The sequence below is a fragment of the Chiloscyllium plagiosum genome, chromosome 12, assembly GCF_004010195.1.
Source record: "Chiloscyllium plagiosum isolate BGI_BamShark_2017 chromosome 12, ASM401019v2, whole genome shotgun sequence".
Taxonomy (NCBI): domain Eukaryota; kingdom Metazoa; phylum Chordata; class Chondrichthyes; order Orectolobiformes; family Hemiscylliidae; genus Chiloscyllium; species Chiloscyllium plagiosum.
Genome location: NC_057721.1, coordinates 53,613,457 through 53,633,316, shown reverse-complemented (window position 1 = coordinate 53,633,316; position 19,860 = coordinate 53,613,457). Strand labels below are relative to the sequence as shown.

Here is a 19,860-nt window from a genome sequence, read left to right as displayed (position 1 = left end):
GACAGTCAGAGTTGATAAAGCTGGAAAAAGCACAGCAGGCCAGGCAGCATCTGAGGCGCAAGAGAGTTGACGTTTCAGGCTTAACCCTTCTTCAGGACTGTGTAGGGGGAAGGGGGCTGAGAGATTAGATGAGATTACGTAAGTGTGGAAACAGGCCCTTCGGCCCAACAAGTCCACACCAACCCTCCAAAGAGCAACCCACCCAGACCCATTCCCCTATATTTACCCCTTCACCTAACACTACAGGCAATTTAGCATGACGAATTCACCTAACCTGCACATCTTTGGACTGTGGGAGGAAACCGGAGCACCCGGAGGAAACCCACGCAGACACAGGGAGAATGTGCAAACTTCACACAGACAGTTGCCCGAGGCAGGAATTGAACCCGGGTCTCTGGTGCTGTGAGGCAGCAGTACTAACCACTGTGCCACCGTGCCGCCCGCAAATAGATTGATATATTGGTGAAGGGGCAAGTGGGGCTAGGGGAAAGGTAGGTGAGATGGCGATGGGTAGGTGAAGGTAGGAGATGATAGTGATAGGTCGGTGAGAAGGAAGATAAATAGGTAGGTCAGATCAAGAGGACGGATCTGAGTCAGAAGGTTGGATCTGGGATGGGGTTCAGGGTGAGAAGATTTGGAAACTGGTGAATTCAGTTTTCATGCTGTGTGGTTGTAGGCACCCAAGGCAAAAGAAGAGGTGTTCCCTCTCCATTTTGAGGGTGGCCTTGTTGGGTGGTGGAGGACGCCCAGAATGGACATGTCATGGGGGGAATGGGAGGGAGAGTTGAAATGGGTGGCCACAGAAAGGTGGGGCTGGTTGGTGGGTACAGACCAGAGATGTTTCCTGTACTGTTCTGTGAGTTTGTGCTCTATCTCCAATGTAGACGAGACCACATTGAGAGCACTGGATAGAATAAATGAGGATGGAGGATGTACAAATAAATCTCTGCTCAATTTGGAATGATCATTCAGGGCCTTGGACTGAGCTGAGGGCGAAGGTGAGCACAGGTTTTGCATCTCTTACAGCGACAGGAGAAGGTGCTGAGTGTGGAGAGGTGGTTGGTGGGCAGTATGGACCAAATGAGGGAGTTGTAGAGGGAATGGTCCCTACAGAATGCAGATGGTGTGGGAGGGAAATACATTTTTGATGGTGGGATCTGACTGTAATTGATGAAAATGCCAGAGGATGATGCACTGGATTTGGAGAATGATGGGGTGGAATGTGAGGACCAGGAGGATTCTTTCTTTGCTAGTGTTGGGGGAATGGGGTTTGAGGCGGAGCTGCAAGAAATGCAGGAGACACGATTGAGGCCACTGTTAATCATGGGAGGGAAAACTATGGTCCTTCAAGTAGGAGGACATCTTGGATGTCCTGGAGTGAAATCGCTCATCCTGAGAGCAGATAGGCAGAGGTGGAGGAAATGGAAGTAGGGGATCGTGTTTTTATGGGGGGGGGGGGGGGGGGGAGGGGGTGGGAGGAGGTGTAGTCAAGGTAGCTGTGGGAATCAGTCTCAGCACCCTTCCCCCTCCCCAGTCCTGAAGAAAAGTTATGTCCAAAACGTCAACTCTCTTGCTCCTCAGATGCTGCCTGACCCACTGTGCTTTTTCCAGCACCATGCTTAATCGCACTCGTAACCTTTGCACAATAGATTCCCTGCTTGTCTTCCTCAAATATTAACAAACTGTAAATCATTTGGAATGACCACAGGAAGGAAAACTACAGAAACTGATCACAAACGCTCACATGGAGTCTCTTCTTGTTCGTGGCTAGTGTGACAGTTAACTAGAGGTAATACGGTAAACAAGGACCCAGACATTTGTCCAACAGTTAAAGAATTGCAAAACAAAATATTTCAGTTAACCAACCGGGGGCGTGCAATATTTAAAGATGTAGCGAATGCAAGTAAGCAATAGAGAAATAAAATTGGAAAGAAAACAAGAGAAGAAATAACAGTACATTTTCACGAAGTAATTCACAGCAATTATATTCAAAACGAAATGAGACATTAAAGTATGGAGTTTTGTGGCCAGATACTTCTGATACAATTCTGATTGAGTGAAGGCGCACTTAATCCACTAAACAACTCGTTTAAACCATTAAGTTGGTTAATATTATACCTTATGTATATTTGTACCATGTTGATTATTACCATCATATGCTGAACAAAGTGTACTCACGTTTACCATTTCAATGACAGTTGACTGAAAAAACAAGGAACAGCAGTCTGGATTAAAAACCGTACTGTCGTAGACATATGTATTTCTAAAAATGTTTTACGATATAGTAAGTAAAAAATAATTATGACAGCTGATTGTTATAGCTTAATGTTAATAGAATGTTTCTGCTCTGACTGCTAACTTCATTTCATTTTGTTCTGGGAGTAAGATTTAAAATTGTAGGCAAACTCCAATGTTGTGACTACTCGTAAGTTTCTTTCATGTTTCATATTTTATCATGCTCTTTTCTCTAAGATTTAAATGCAAGGTGTATAAATCAGTCTTAGATATATTCCTTGTCCATCTTCTGTATAAAATATCTAAACTATTCCTCTTTATATAGACTTGACAAGCTTTAACATAATATTGGAGTTTAATTTTGTTATTTCCCTAAGATTATCATTTATTATGTGGAACACCCCATGAGTTATTTTTTATTCTATGGAAGCCGTGCCTGATGAGGAGTTTGATGCTGACTAAAAAAGAAACAGTACATAAGTTGCATGATGAAGGGCAAAGATCCAGTTCACAAAGACTTTATCTTTAAACTCCTGCAAATACAAGTTGTGAGAAATAGGACAGAAACCAAGCAGGCTAGCAATTAAAATGGAGCAGGACTTTCCCATTCATCTCCTGCTACACATCTGTTTGACTGCATCTTAAATTTTAAACAGGAAGGAAACCTGCTCCAGGCCAGATGAATCATCTTTCAGGTCCTGGTTTGTGATTTTAACCTGAGGTGTAAACGGGGAAGCATTCATTATCTTCTATGATTAATATTCCTGCTGATGGCTTCATTTGGATTCTTATTTACTAGATGAGCAAAAATCTCCTGAATTAAACTAATCTTTGGCCATCACAATAAAATCCACTCCCTCACCTCCCAATTTTATACCAATCGCTGCTAAATGACTGAAGTTGAGCTCACCTGCTTACTCCCCTGGTTTTGTGTTTGGTCCCAAGATGAACATTGACCACAGAGTGGCACCATCATTAAAAGTGTCCATTTCCAACTCCCATTCATCACTCAACCTTGTTCCAGCCTTAGTTCATCCTCTGCTTGTCATTCAAACCTGCATGACCTCTAAGCTTAAGTATTTAAACACACTCCTGACCAATCTCATATCCTGCCCTCCATTAACTTAATTTTAATCTAAAATTCTGCTTGCTGTGTCTTAATATGAACCATGTCCCTTTCACTCATTGTACTTGGGTTTACTGACTCACATCGGTTACAATAATGTTACTGCTCAATTTTAAAATTCTCATCCTTGCTTTCAGATTCCACCCAGGTTTCACCCTTTCCATATCGATAATTTCCTTTAGTGCTACAAATTTCAGAAATTCCTCCAGTCCTCTATTTCTGGCCTTTCAGGAGTCCTGCGCTATTCACTCAACCTTTGGTAGCTGTAGTGTCAGTTGTCAAGGCTGTGAGCTCTGGTATTTCCTCCCTAATCCATATCCTCTCTTTGTTCCTTTAAGACACTCCTTTATATTTACAAATTTGTTATGTTGCTGTATATGATAGGATGTATCTGAAACAGTTAGCTAACATAATGAGATCACATACATCCATCATGTTAAGGATATAGATGTCTCTTCTTGGGAGTTGCAGATGTCTCTAATTTTGTGTTCTAGAATGTGTCAGTCGCACTTATATGTACTTTTCAGTTGAGCATGGTATCTCACAAGTGACTAGCATTTATCTCAGATGTGATATAACTAGTCAATAAGAACTACATTATAAACCTTTACTGGTTATTCAGATGAAATCTTTTAGCTCCTGCTGATTAAATGTGGCGTTTCTTTTCCTCATGTTGTCAGTAGCATAGAGTGATACCAAAATAAAAGATTGGTGGCAATGAATCTACCTGAGGCTTCTCATTACACCATTGTAACTTACTGGAGGTTTGGTCTCCTGACATTATAAGATGGTAACAGCAACTAGCAAAAGCTGAAAGAAAAGTCTTTTGTTCTACAAAATATCCAAGTATCTGAGAAGAAGCAAATAAGAAAATGTTAATTGAGGACACAAAAACACACAGAGCCAATTAGTTCAGCGAGTGCAGGAGCCAACAGTTAGCAATTGAATTAGATTTGCCTCAGGGCAACTGACTGTGTGGAGTTTGCACATTCTCTTTGTGTCTGCATTGGTTTCCTCTGGGTGCCCCAGTTTCCTTTCACATTCCAAAAATGTGCAAGTTAGGCATGCTAAATTGTCCATCGTGTAGGTTATTAATCAGGGGTAAATGTAAGGGAATGGGTCTGGGTGGGTTACTCTTTGGACGGTCAATGTGGACTTGTTGGGCTGAAGGACCTGTTTCCACACTGTAGGGATCCTAGTTCTAAAAAAAACATTTATTGTTACATCAACTGACATGAGTCAGCAAAATGTTTGCACGTCACCACTTACGGCATCATCTGAGACACAAAGGTTTCTGGGAACAGAATCTTAGGTACAAAGCAGAAAAATAAGGAAAACAAAGTTAAAAAGTCAAACATTACAGTCTTTATTACTAAAATGTAGAAAAAGAAATAAGCATAGTTAACAGGTGAACACCATAGTCCATAACTGCCTGGCTCAACCTCCTCACAAGGGCTCAACTTCTCCCTCATCGGAGCCCCAGCTATCTGCTCTCACCACCTTGCAGCCTGTTCTGGCTACTACTGCCACTTGTTCCCTGCTCTCATTCTCGCCAGCAGCCACTCTGGGCTGTCTGCTCCCGTTAAGCAAGTAACTAATACTGCTGGAAACTGAAAACAACTGGAATTAATGGAAAATATTGAAAATGCTTATGTAGACCACAGTCTTAAAAAGCAGCAAGGGAAAAACAGAATGATGTCACATAATATTGGACACCTAAAGAGTGTTAAGGCCCTTAGAAAGATGATGTTTTGTACATTTAAGGAAAACTTTAGGCTGAGAAATTAAAAGAGGGCACAATTCATAATATTTAATAATGAACATTGCTAAACTCTTCAAAATCTTCAATAAAGAAGGAAAGAATATTTGATATGAAGGCCATTCATGAAGGAAATTGTAGAAAGTGCTATATAATTCAACTAATGAGAGAGGAAATGTCAGAGACAAAAAAGAGTTTATTTAGGTTAGAATTCTGAGTAATAAAAACTAATTTTTAATGCACAATCAAAACTTTTCGAAAAATTGCAATAGCAGCATGACACCATTTCTTTTCAAACGTACATCTGCAAAAGAAACAGAGAGAACAAAATAATTTATGTTGTTTAAAAAGGTATGAAAACCATTAAGAAAATGGAGGACAATGACATGAGTAGTCTTATCTCCATGTTAGGGAGAAATGCATCATTTATTCACTTTGAAACATTTCAAAGATCTTTTAAAATAAACCTTCTGCCCTTCACCTGAAAATTCTTCCCTGTGTTATTGATCCTTCAACTAAGGAGAACTGCTAATTCTTATTGACCTTGTCCATGTCTCTCATAATGTCCCACACCTCACTCAGGTTCCCCCTCAGTCTTCTCTGCTCTAAAGAAAACAACCTGAGCTTAACCAGCTTCTCTTCATAGCTATAACGTTCCAACTCAGGGGTAACATCTTGGTGAATGTACTCTGCACCTTCTCCAGTGCAAACACATCTCTCCTACAGTGTGGTGACCACAACTGCACACAATACTTCATCTGTAACTTAACTAAAGTTTTGCACAGATCCAACATAGCCTTTATAATGCATGTCATGACTGATAAAGGCAAATAAGCAAAACTGAGGACTGCAGATGCTGGCAAGTGTCTTGTATGCTTTCTTAACCACCCTATTAACCTGTCCATATTGCCTTCAGGGATCTGTTGTCAAGCACCCCAAGATCCCTCTGTCCCTCTGAGTTTCCAAGTGTTCTGTTTTAATTGAGTACTCCCTTGTCTTGTTATTTCTTCCAAAGTTCATTAACTCAATTTTTAAGTTTAAATTCCATCTGCCATTGATCTGCCCATTTGGCCAACCCATCTACATCTTCCTGTAAACTAAAATTGTCTTCCTCAATAATAACCACTTGGCCAATCTGTGTGTCCTCTGCAAACTCTTAACTTAATATTCCACACCACCATCCCCCATACCTATCCTCTTCTATATCATTTATGTATCACAAACAACAAGAGAGCCAACATTAATCTCTGTGGTTTGCCTCTGGAACTGGTCTCTAGTTACACAATCACATTTCTATCACTGCCCTCTGTCTCTTATCACTAAGCCGACTTTGGAACCTACCAAGTTACCCTGGATCCCATATGCTTGGTTTTGATAAAATCCATATAAACTACATCAAATGTATTACTGTCATCGACAGATATGATCACCCCTCAAAAAAAACAATCAAATTTGTTAGGCATGACCACCTCTGATAAAAGCATGCTGAATATCCTTGACCAAACCTTGCCTCTCCAAGTGGATGAATTCCCTCCATCAAAATTTTCTCCAGTAGTTCCCCTATCACTGATGTGAGACTCACTGATCTATAATGCTCTAGTTTATCCTGACCACCATTTTTTGAAAAGTGGAACCACATTATCTGTCTTCAATCCTCTGGCACTTCACCTCTGGCCAGAGACAATCTGAAAATTTGGGTCAGAGCCCCTGTAATTTCCACTATTTCCTCCCACATCAATCTGAGATACAACTCATCCAGATCTTGGAACTTGTCCACTTTTAAGTCTGCCAAAAGCTCTATCAACCTCCCCATTCCTTATGTCAATCTGCTCAAGAATTTCATATTCCTTCTTCTTGAACTCTGTACATATACCCTCCCTCTCCTGAATTAGGACAGAATATAAAGTACTTATTCAACACCCTACCAATGTCCACCAGCTCCAAGCACAGATTTCCTCCCGGTCCCTAATCGGCCTTACTCTTTCGTTCATATTTCTTTCCTTTCTTGTTACTATATCGTGTATTGAAACACCTCAACCAGTTCAGGAGGCAAATACCAGTGATCAACATAATGTAACTCAAGAAAAGAAGATTTCATAGATTTTAGAAAATTGTTCATTGAACTTGAGGGAAAAAATAAACCACAAAGGTTTTCACGGTTTTGGAAGAACGACTTAATTTCCAACCACGGGTAAACCTTTAGAATCTGATATCCTTAACAACACAATTACCAGGAGTTGGTAGTAAACCTTTGATGCAACCAATATTTAGAAGGAGCAAAATGAAGAGAATTCATCATCTTTAGCATCTATGGTTAAACATGATGAGGTCATTCAAAATGAGTGTAGGTGCAAATGGAAGAAATACATGTAAGTCTACTGTGTTACAACTTAAAAAGGAGAAATTACTACACTACATTACTAATGTAGTATTACTATATTAATAAAAACAACTATGTACCCTGACATGATCTGAGGAAACTAAAAGTCATTTAAAGGAGACAAACATTCAACAGTGGCTTCAATGTCAGAGATAAAGCCATTCTTTACATTAAAAATTCACCAAGGTTTCAGCATAGCAATGAACTGAACTTGAATATTTCATCCTCAAGTAGCAGACTTTTAATCCAACCAAGTTGCCTTAGGTTCAGAGATTTGTGGGGAGACGAGGTAGCAATGGGGAGGTGGTGCCATAGTGTTATTGTCACTAGCCTTGTAATCAGGCTAATTTTCTTGACAGAGGTATGAACCTCAGCATTACAGATGGTGATATTTGAATCAATGAAAATTTGGAATTGCAAGCTATCATACTGGTAAAGTCACTACAGGACGAGTCTCTCATTAAAGAGATATGACCTGGTTGTGGTTTAACTGGAGGGTCTCCATGCCTCAGGTGAAGGGCAAGGTTGAGAAGGCAGACTCAGCCAATGCAGGAATTGAAACCATTTAGTTGGCATCACTCTACATCAAAAACCAGCCGTCAGCCAACCGAACTAATCAACCTCCTACTATTTCAAATCTCCCTCATTTCTATTGACATTAATAAAAATAAAAATCATGAGAGATGTTAAAAAAGGTTATTAATTCACCACTCTCTATGCATTATCACACAAAGTCAAGAATATAGAGTCTGCTTCTTTTTGTTTTTGGTTGTGGACAGAATTGGAAATAAGCCCTATTTAACAATAAAGATCGAGGAAGGAATTGCTATACTTTTAAAGAGTAAGTTACTGAAACCCCTTGTGAGTATGTTTACATTGTTGCTTTGCAAGCTATGGAGGAAGGTATAAGGGTAGCTGGCACAATATGGAGCATTTGTGTAAAGTGAGATTCAAACTGCATCAAATAGTTGATTGGTTTGGGCAATTATGGCCAACTGTAGATGGTAAATTTCCTCAGCCAACTGTCAACTCTTTGTTTGGTTCTTGGATAGCTAAATAGTTTATGAATATGAACAATACAGGGCAAGCCCTTGGACCTCTGGAAAGGGAGGTAGTCTCTCTCTCTCTCTTCTCGCTCTCTCTGTCTACCTAGTAAAATACCTGAAGCTAAGAAGAGCCAGTTGTCTTCTCTCACTAGTTACTATAAGGTATTTCTTTTAATCAATAAGTCATGGACTCTATAGTTTGTGAACCAGTCACTCTATGTCTCCAGTGAAGAAATAACTGAGCTCAGACAGAAAAAATTGGAGATTTGGAGGACTTGCGAAACGAAAATCAAGCACATCCAATGCTAGAACTGAACTGTCCATTCAACTGATTTCTCAGTATTTGCTTTCCCTCAGACAATGACACCAACATTTTTATCTGTCTGTACATGTCTGTATATGCATGTAAGAGTTTTTACAAGGAGTTAGAGTAACTGGTAGAGTTATATATCAACTGCTCATAGCTATTTACATTTGGCTAGAAACTACATATTTTTAATAAATAGTAGTTATGGTGGCACGGTGGCTCAGTGGTTAGCACTGCTGCCTCACAGTACCAGGGTCCTGGGTTCAATTCCTGCCTGTCTGTGTGGAGTTTGCACATTGTCAGCGTGGGTTTGCTCTGGTTTCCTCCCACAGTCCAAAGATGTGCAGGTCTGGTGAATTGGCCATGCTAAATTGCCCACGGTGTTAGGGGAATGGGTCTAGGTGGGTTTTTCTTTGGAGGGGCGGTGTGGACTTGTTGGGTCGAAGGGCCTATTTCCACACTATAGAGAATCTAAATACATCAATCTGGTCCATAATTTATATTAACCTGAGTCTAGGAGACAGGAAAATTAAGAACTTTTTTCATGCCATGATATTTTTAAAACATTTTAGTGACAACTCTGGGAGTATGAAGGCTTGATTTCAGTGGGTTACTCCAGTGAGTCATGACAACAGCTACGTTGTACAGTCTTACAAACATGCCAAAGGATGAAACAATAATGTGATCATTACATTATTTATTAACATCTACATTGCCTTGTGAATGTTATATGAACATAAAGACATAATGCTGTTATTCGCATACTACCATTGAAATGGCTTTTGTTTTTAAACTTTAAACAATTTAAATTTGCATTGAATGTAAAAGTTTTCAATTCTGAATTCGCTGATTGATTTGCTGCTTACTCGTCATACATGATAGCAGATAATGCTTACCAAAGAGAACACTACTCCAAAGAATAGGCAGACTCTACCTTTAATGGTCTCAGCTTCTATTTCTTTATTGACTCATTGGTATTTTTTGCAATGGCAACCTGACATTCAAAGATAAAATTACAACATGGTCACTTGTTGGCATTTGCTGTTTTAGTAAAAAAATGAAATGATATAAGAGAGATGCAATAGTATGAATGACCTTCAGTGCTTAGCTTGTTTTTGCTTTTCCTCCCCCAGATTTTTGAAACAGGAAGGGTTCTCTGAACTCTTTGGTAATCAAGTTAATCAGTGAACTCCAAGTATGGATGGAAAATCCACAAGCTCGTTGTTTCGCTATCCCACGTCCTTCTGCGTTTACGCATTGCTGACACTGATGGTATTGTTAATTCTCATTTTAAACATTGCACAAATCAAGGTGGGTGGAGTAATCAAAGTTTGTTCACAGCAAACTGATATGAAAAACAATGTATGAGGTGGCCATGTTTAAAATGTGACACTTGTATTACAAATGGAAAGTATTTCTAGATTTGTTGTGGTTTGGTTATTTGTAATGACATGTTTTTCTTCTAGCTTCCATATTGTTATCAATGTTTTCCATAACTTTCTCTACTGGGATCCTGTCCTATAGGCATCAGTGTCCTTCCAGTTTCTTTCCCCAGTAACCATTCTGAACATCAGTGCACCACAACTGACCCAAATCTTCAATCCATTTGATGTCCAAACCATCAGCATACTCAGGAATCACATCTGCACCCTGATGCAGCAGGTCCAACTCTAAACTGAGCTTGCATTTGCTGCACTCCACACTCACTTGACTTGAACAAAGATCCTGCCGTCCTGGAAAGTTTCTCCTGGGATTGGTCCAGCAAGTCAGGAAATTTTCTAACCCATACTGCCAATTTGGGAATATAAAAACCAGGCTGATGTGTTCAGATGTAATCACTTCATGATGTAATTCTAGGGCTTTTAGAATTATGAAAAGAATTGATACGTGATCTGGGCAAATTGCTCACAATGGTTAAGTGTTCAAATCCACAAGGCAAAACATATAAAAATAGAACCTATGATGAGAGAACTGGTAGAATAATTGGTAAACATCTGCAGTAAATTACCAAGAAAGACCACTGAGATTGATAGCATGGAGAGAATCATTTAATCTCATGCTAATGGTATGATATGTATCAGAAATCAAAGCTGATGACCAATTATTTTTCTGTTCATTAAGAATAAAACACCAGATACTAGAATGTTGTGTGTAACTGCATGTTCTTTAATCACTGAGTGATGTATAACCCTCAGGATATCTTCATTTCAAAACACTTCCTTTATTGATTTCAGGAGTTTCTTAGACTGTAATAGATGTTGTTACAACATGGGGTAAGCCCCTCTGCTAATTTAAACCAGACACACAGATAAGATTCACCCTGTGCTATAATCTGTTAAAATTCGAGAGGCAAAGAACTATCCCAAAAGTCATGATTTTAAAGTCAAAATTGACAATTTTTTAAAGTCTAACAAAGAAGATTAACTAACAACTATTTACAACTCATTTTTCTTAAACCTATCTTTTACCTCCCCCCTCCCCAATTACAACTTACAGAAAAATAATCACGTTTCAAAACCAGTCAGCTTTGCTGAGTTTCCTCGGTAGAGTTTCCTCTGTAGATTCTCTCTCTCCAGGTTGGTTTTGATTTTTTTTCTGTGCAAGCTCCTTCTCCAGACAGTACCTCTTGGAGACCTCTTACTAGCAGCTTAGATCTATTGGTCTTCTGGCATTTCTCTTTGCCGCTCTGGCTAACTGTTCACAATGTCTGATATTTATACCCCGAAACATTGAATTGTTTCATTGACTTTAATATTATCAAAATACTATATTCAAACTTGTTTGGAGTTTGGTATCTTGGGGAATAATTTAAACTGATTGGCTGAATTTGAATTTGTTTTCATCTCATGGCAACCCAGCTACTTTAGCTGTTTCGACTAAATGTTAAATTGTTACCTTGTTCCAGACTCTCTTTGTTTTTCTAAGTCCTTGCTAGCTTTTCAACTCTCTTAAAGGTGCAGTACCCCTACACCTTCATAACACCTCCCCCTTTAAGAAAAAATGAACAATCCTATCAAAAAGATGGCTTCATTTTTTTTCTCTAATCCTTAACTGCAATATCATGACATGCAAATTACTTTAATATAAGTTCATATTAACTTATTCCCACCTATCACTGAATAGATACCAATCTCATCTATACTTTATCCATTAAATCTGCGATAACACACCTGTGAATATATTCTTACAACTCGCAACATATACGATATGTAAATTAAAAGTCTGTAACATAAGACTCCAATGAAATATTCTCATATTTTTGTCTTTAAAGCATTCTAAGAATGTAAAAGGTTTGTGATCCGTATACATAGTTTGTGACATACACATTAAAATGCTGTAAGGCCAGTACCAAACTCAATGGTTCTTTATCAATCGTGGTGTATTTTCTCTGGTAGATGTTGAGTTTCTTTAAAAAGTAACCAACTGACAGTTCAATCCCATCCTCATCTTCCTATAGCAGTAGAGCTCCAACTCTTATGTCACTAGCATCGATGACAACTTTAAAAGGTTTTGAAAAGTTTTGTGTAGTTAAAATTGGTGCAGTGGTTAATGTTGCTTTTAAATGGTCGACTACTTCCTGCCACTGTTCTGTCCACCAAAACTTTGTGTTCTTCTTCAGCAAATCGGTTAACGGTTGATATACTGCTGAAGTTTGGAGCAAATTTTCGATGGAATGCACTTAGTCCCAAGAATCGAAGCACCTCTTTCTTTGAGGTTGGTCGTGAAAATTCCTCGATGGCCTTCGTCTTTGCATTCCATGGCGTCAACCTTCCATGACCAATGTTATGACCCAAGAACATCACCTCTGATTTTGTGAATTCTGTTTTATTTAAGTTTATTACCAGTTTTACTTCTCATAGTCATTCAAAGAGCTCTGCCAACTGTACCATGTGTTCTTTCCAGGACTTACTAAAGATCCCTACATTTTCCCAAAAGACTGCAAAGTTTCTTAACCAAGTCACAACTCAGTTCATGAGCCTTTGGAATGTGGCTGGTGCATTCTTTATTCCAAAAGGCATCATTTAAATTGATATAGCCCATTTAGAGTTACAAACACAGAAAATTCTTTCGTTGTCTCTGATAAAGGTACCTGCCAGTAACCATGCAGTAAATCCAACTTGGTGATGTAACTGGCTTGTCTAACTTTCTCAGTGCAGTTCTCCAATCTCAGAATTGGATATGAGTCCAACTTTGTAATGATGTCGACCCTCCGATAATCAACACAAAATAGTTGAGTCCTGTCCGGTTTCGTTGGGTTACGATCGGCAAACTGCACTCACTCTGGCTCGGTTCAATGATATCCTTGTTGAGCATGGCCGCCACCTCCTTCTGGACCAATCTGGCTTTGAAAGGATCAAGCCAATAGGGGTGTTGTTTTATCAGAGCAGTATTCCCTACATCCATTTCATGTACAATAGCATTTGTTTCCCACCCCCCCCCCCCCCCCCCCCCGTCTGATTGTTACATATGTCCTTATACTGCAGTAACAAATCTTTCAACTATGTTCTGTGCTCCTGAGACAGATAGTTTACTAGCTTATCCCACTGCTCAAGAACTTCTTCATTTTCTAATCTATTTTGAAGCACATCAAAATTCACATCGTCTGGATTTAATTCTTCACTCTGCAGGGCAGTAACTAACACCTATTTCTCCAGTTTTTTCTCCCTAGTATAATACAGTTTCAACATGTTCACATGACATACCCAATACTGTTTTTTTCCAATCTGGCATCTTTACTAGATAGTTCACCTGACTCAACTTTTCCTCAACTTGATAGGGACCACTGAACCTGGCTTTGAAGGGATCTCCTATCACTAGTAACTATACTAACACATCACCCCTCGGGAAAAGTCCAAGTCTCAGATTTTTTATCTGCCACCTGCTTTATTCTATGCTGTGCCCTCTTTAGGTGCTATTTAGGTAACTCACCTCCTTGATTTAATCTCTCCCTCACCTCTGATACATAATCTAAGTGTGAGGCCTCCAATTTTGGTCCTGTCAATTTTTCTTTAATGAATTTTAAAGGGTCTCTCACTTCATGCTCAAATAATAACTTGAGGGGAATGAACTGAGTAGATTCATTTGGGGCATCTCTAATGGCAAACAATATGAGTGGGATACTTTTATCCTAATCATTTGGGTAATCCTGATAGTATGCTGTCAACATGGTCTTCAAGGTCTGATGCCACCTTTGTAAAGGTCTCCGGGATTCAGGATGATATGCATTTGATTTAAAGTGCTCTATACCTAAGCTATCCATAACCTCCTTAATTAGCCTAGCAGTAAAATTTGACCCTTAGTCTGACTGAATCTCTCTGGGTAACCCATACCACATGAAGAAAGCTAGTAACTCTTCTACCAACCTTTTTGCCTTAATACTCCATAATGGAGTTGCCTCCAGAAATCTGGTAACACATTCACTATAGTTAGCACTTTAAGTTCTCGGGAGGGAACCTACACAATCGATTATAACCTGTGTGACAGGTTCTTGAAATGTGAGAATTGGCAACAAAGGTGCTGACTTTATTACCACTTGTAGCATACCTACCATTTGGCATGTATGACACGTATGGCAAAAGTTAACTACATCCTTGTGCATTCCAGGCCAATGAAAATGTTTTTACACCTTGGCCTGAGTCTTTCTTACCCCTTGGTGACCTCCTACAGGCAGTTCATGCGCTACCCGTAACACGTTCTGTCTGTCTACTACCTGCAACACAAATTGGTGCACTTTGGCCCACTTCTCCTCTGCACTAACCTGCTGTGGTCTCTATTTCTGTCTTAGGATTCTATCTTTCAGGTAATAACCCTCAGGAATATCCTCTTTCAGAGTACGCATCCACATATATATCTTTTATTGTCATCTTTTTCTGTTGCAAATCCCTTAGCCTCTCAGGACTAAACTCTTCTGTCTGACCCCCTGCCTGTTCAGGTTTTTCCTGCACCATTATTTCACACAGGGTGTCCGCTAACTGAACCACAACTCCTTCATCTTTCTCCTTATTTTTTGCTTCGTGCTGTGACCTATGATAGTGGGATCTGGTTACAACACAATTTGGGAAAATATCAGGATATTTCTATTATAACTCCTTGGTTTCTTGGTCTTCCTTGGGTTTCTCAACAACAAAGGGTGTCGCTCCCACCTTGGAGCCTACTGAATCATTTCCAAGAACAAACTGGATTCCTGGTACTGATATTCTGTCAATCACTCCCACTGTAACTTCCCCAGTCTTGAGGTGGCACTCCAACCTGATCTTACATAGGGGAACGCTAAATTTCTGTCTGTAAATCCTACAAATTACCACACTCTCAGGTAACAAATCAGAAAGAGTGCAAATTCACTCGTCCCTTACTATCAACAACTCATTAGATCCTGTATCTCTCAAAATTATAACTTCCTACCTTTCTCCCCCTGTTCTTTCTGAGTGAACTTTACTCACAGAGGCGAATTCTTTATAGTGATCAGGTACTAACTCCAATCACAGCCCCTGTCTAGGCTGTGTGCTGTCCTGCAGCTCTTCAGCTCTTCTTGGGGTTTGCTTTCCTACCTTCATTAATGACACTGGCTTAGCTTCTTTTGCCAGATCTTTACCCACAGTGCTTTTCTTTAATAAACAGCGTTGTGACTTGATGTATCCCACTTTATCACAGTGAGGCCTTTCACCTCCTTTCCAACCTCTTTTTTTAAACCTTATTTAACACTAGTAAACACCAGTGTTCTCTACTTTTGGTTTCGTAGTATAGGATCTCCTCTTCTCCCAACTTCTGTCCCTCACAGGACAAAATTCTGGCCAGAAGCTTGTCTTATGCACCATCATGTACTCATCTGCTAATTCTGCTGCTCTTCTCACTTCCTGAGCTTTCTGTTCTTCCACATGAATTCTTACCATCTCTGAAAGTGAATTTTTAAAGTTCTCCAGCAGAATAATCTCTCTTGGAGCCTCATGGGTCCTATTTATCTTTAAAGCACACACCCATCTATCAAAATGACCATGGTTAATCCATTCAAACTCAACATAAGTCTGACCTGGTTCCTTCTTTACCTTTTTGAACTGCTGTTTATATGCTTCTGCTACCAATTCACAAGCACTTAAAATAGCCTGTTTGATCTCTTCATAATCTCTTGACGCCTCATCTGACAGTGCGGCAAACACCTCACTAGGTCTGCCTACCAGTTTAGTCTGAACTAGCATTACCCCTTAATCCTTGGACCACCCCATCTGTCTACCCAATTCTTCAAATTAAATAAAAAAGGCTTTAACATCTTCCTCATCAAAATGTGGCAGAGTTTTGACATATTTGTAAATGTCATTACTCTTTTCATCCCCATCCTGTTAACTTACTTTGCTGACTAAGTTGCAACTTTTCAAGTTCAAATTCTCTCTCTTTTTGCTCAGCTAAGAAACTTCTCTCTTTCTCTTTTTCCTCTCTGTCCCTTTTTTTCTTTCTCTCTCCCTCTCTCCTTCCTCTTTCTCTCTCTTTATCTTCTGACTTCATTCTTCTCAATTGCAATTCAAGTTTTTCTAACTCTCCCTCACTTGTCTGAATCTCTGACACACCAAAGTGTTTGAGTAACTCTCTTACAATTTCAGCTTACTTTTGTCTTTAGTTAAACCCAAATCTAACTTCTTTGCTAATTCTAAAAGTATGGCCTTTTTCTTTCCTTCTAAACTTTCTTGGCAAATTTGAGAATCATCTTCAAATCTCAGAACCTCTTTAGCTATTTTGTCACTTTTAATTTAATCAACCACAAGTCACTGAAATTAAACAAATTGTCTCACTTACGTTTTATTTAAAGATCGAGAACACCAACCTGCAAGAATTTAATTCTATTGGGCTTTATCGCATCCCAAATCTATTCAGAGCTGTCCAAATCTCAGACTGGATCTGTCTAAACCTGTTCAAATCATGAATCTGAAATGCAAACTGCTCAAATCCTAACGATGAACCCCAATCTGTTGCGACACAATTGAAAAGCATTGAAAAGTAGTCACTAAAACAGGAAATAGAAATTATTATGTACAGATTATTTAAAAAGTTGCTCTTTTACACAGAATCATAATGCTTCAATAGATGAGTCAAACCAGAACTGGAGGATTTACCCACTTCCCAAACTTAACTCCAGAGAGAAGCAACAAATGCAGCCCAAGAGGGATCTCTGGACAGAAAGACTGGTGCAATGTGGCTACCAGAATCACAGCTTCACCCCTGAAGAAAGATCAGAGGGAACGTTCCTTATGAAAATGATCGAATGGCCAAAACCACCCAACTCTGCTGTGCCCTTTCAGAAAAGCAGCAACCCAGCATACAGTCCCTTTGTAATTTTAAATTCTGCAAAGACTTTCTATGTGGGGGATCAGTTTCAAGTGATGCTGCAGATGTATGATTTTGATGGTCACCCAAAGCGATATGGGGGTGACTATCTCCAAGCTCGGATCCACACCCCAGCTTTAAAAGCTGGTTCAGCAGGAACAGTTATAGACAACCAAAATGGATTTTACTATATCAATTTTAACTTATCTTGGCCGGGAAAAGTTGAAGTCTCTGTTTTACTGGTTCATCCCAGTGAAGGGATCCAAGTACTTAAAAGACTACGTGAGGAACGGCCAGAGAGAGTATATTTTAAAAGTACCTTCAAATCAGGAGCTGTCTCCGAGACCACTGTGTGTAATCTTTGTTTGTCTCAATCGCAACCATTCTGTAACTTTACTGATGTCAGGACTGGGGAGCCTTGGTTCTGTTACAAACCAAAGGAGCTTCCCTGCTCTGCTCGTATCAACCATATTATGGCGGGCTATGAGCAGAACCTTTTAGAAGGAGAAGAAGGTCATTATTTCCAAAGGTATGCTTTTTTTTAACTTTTATGTCCTCTATCTTCCTTTCTGTGACCTTCATAATAACATGATTTGGAGAATCCAGTATTGGACTGGGGTGTACAAAGTTAAAAATCACACAACACCAGGTTATAGTCCAACAGGTTTAATTGGAAGCACTAGCTTTCAGGTGGTTGTCTGATGAAGGAGCAGCGCTCCAAAAGCTCGTGCTTCCAAATAAACCTGTTGGATTATAACCTGGTGTTGTGTGATTTTTAACTTTGTAATAACAGAGCTAGAATTCAATTCAAAATTCCAATATTGAAAATCTTAGAGTATTACATTTATGTTATATTTAATTGGGGTTTTTATTAATTTAAGAGACAGGTAAGCTTTTTTTAATCGAATCACAGGTCACCAAAGATCACTTACATATAACTGTAGAATAGGTGAAGGAACCTGAAATTTCTGCCCGCTTTCTAAACAATTAGTGTTTCTAATTTTAACAGTTTTTACCTTTTGAAATAGGATCCTCAGCTTCCACACTCACTGACTAGTATACATATGTTTGGAAAGACCCGTGTCAGGCAAGATAGAACACTTTGGCTGCAGTCTCAAATCTGGCTAATTTTACTATTAATTCAAAACACCCTCCTTCACAATCCCTTTGTTTCAAATCTGCTTACGGACAGGAGTTGCACAGGAGCTACAGAGAAGATTTATTTGACAGTCAAATAATTTCACTGAGTTAAGCATACGTTGAAAATTTAACAAGAAAATTTAACAAATTTCACCCTTCTTTCAAACCTTCTTCTGTAAAATCACTCAGGCACTCTTCCTCTATTCCACCCCCTGTCCTTAACTCAAAAATGTTCCAACCTCTAACCTCCTGGGCCTGTTCATGTGGGCATTCTTGACCTTTTTTCTTACAGTTAATTGCTGGCTATGGTCAGAATGAAGACATTGATGGGATGACCACATTTATTACTGATCCGATTTCATTGGCAATGAGAATGTAGTGACTGTTCTTCTAACAATAGAACATGCAATTGCACCATCCAAGGGCATTTCAGAGACTTTAAAAGTTGCCTATTAAGTGAAAATGTCACTATCATCACTGGACTATTAATCCCCAGAGACCTAGGAAATGTCTGGGGACTTGGTTCAAATCCTATCACGGTTGATGGTGGAATTTGAATTCATTAAAAAAACTGGGATTAAGAGTCTAATGATGACCATGAATTCATTGTTGATTATCAGAAAAACCCATTTGTTCACTAATGTCCTTTAGGGAAGGAATCTGCTATCTTTACCTGGTCTAGCCTACACGTGGCTCCAGACCCACAGCAATTTGGTTGACTCTCAACTGCCATGTGTGATGGGAAATAAATGCTGGCCTATCCAGGAATACCCTCATCCTGTAAATGAATTTAAAAAGGCAGCAGTTGAAGATATCCTTCCATGGAGCAGCATTAGACTGAGTCCATTTGAGACTTTTCAACTAAATACAGCTTGAGTAATTATGGTTCTGAAGCTAAATCATAAACCAACAGATTTATAGTATGTAGCTCTGAAACTTGCATTTGAACTCTGCATTTGAATTCCAATCTTGTTAGTCTAATATCAATCAGACAATGTCCAAATGTAGCAAGAGCTGGATGATATCCAGGCTTGTTTTGATACATGACAAGTAACTTTCACACAAGACAAGTGACAGACAACAAGAGAGAATATAACTATTGTATCCTTAACATTGCATGGTAATACCATTGCTGAATCTCACCATCAGCAACCTGGGGCTTTCCATTGAGCAGAAAGTGAACTGGACTAACCATAAAAATATCATGGTTACAAGAACTGGTAAGAGATTAGGAATCCTGCAGCACATATCCCACCACCTGACTATGCAAAGCCTAATCATGATCAACAAGACAAATCATGAGTGTGATAGAATATTCTCCATTTGCCCAAATGAATGCAATTCCAACAACAGTTAAAAAACCTGATTCTCCAAGACAAAGCAATATGCTTGATTGAAACCACATCCACAGCCAATCACTTACTCCACCAACGACGCACAATGTACGGTCTGTAAGATAACTGCAGAAATTCACAAAGGCTTCTTAGACAGTACCTCGTAAATCCATAACTACAACCAAATGGATGGATAATAGCAGTAAATAAATAGGGCACC

At 39.3% G+C, this 19,860-nt stretch overlaps 1 protein-coding gene across 2 annotated transcripts in view; it reads left to right on the top strand.

Annotated features, from left to right (window-relative positions):
• The first annotated feature begins 2,167 nt into the window (after window positions 1-2,167).
• LOC122555264 (NXPE family member 3-like) overlaps window positions 2,168-19,860 on the top strand; it is a 31,189-nt gene continuing 13,496 nt past the window's right edge. Inside the window, exons 1-3 of one of the 2 annotated variants that reach the window (XM_043701084.1) lie at window positions 2,168-2,284; window positions 9,987-10,125; window positions 16,908-17,695. In XM_043701084.1, the coding sequence (XP_043557019.1) occupies window positions 10,051-10,125; window positions 16,908-17,695 (863 nt within the window). In that variant the 5' untranslated portion in view covers window positions 2,168-2,284; window positions 9,987-10,050. Of the gene's footprint in view, window positions 2,285-9,986; window positions 10,165-16,907; window positions 17,696-19,860 lie in introns of both variants that reach the window. The other variant, XM_043701083.1, reaches the window with a different exon arrangement.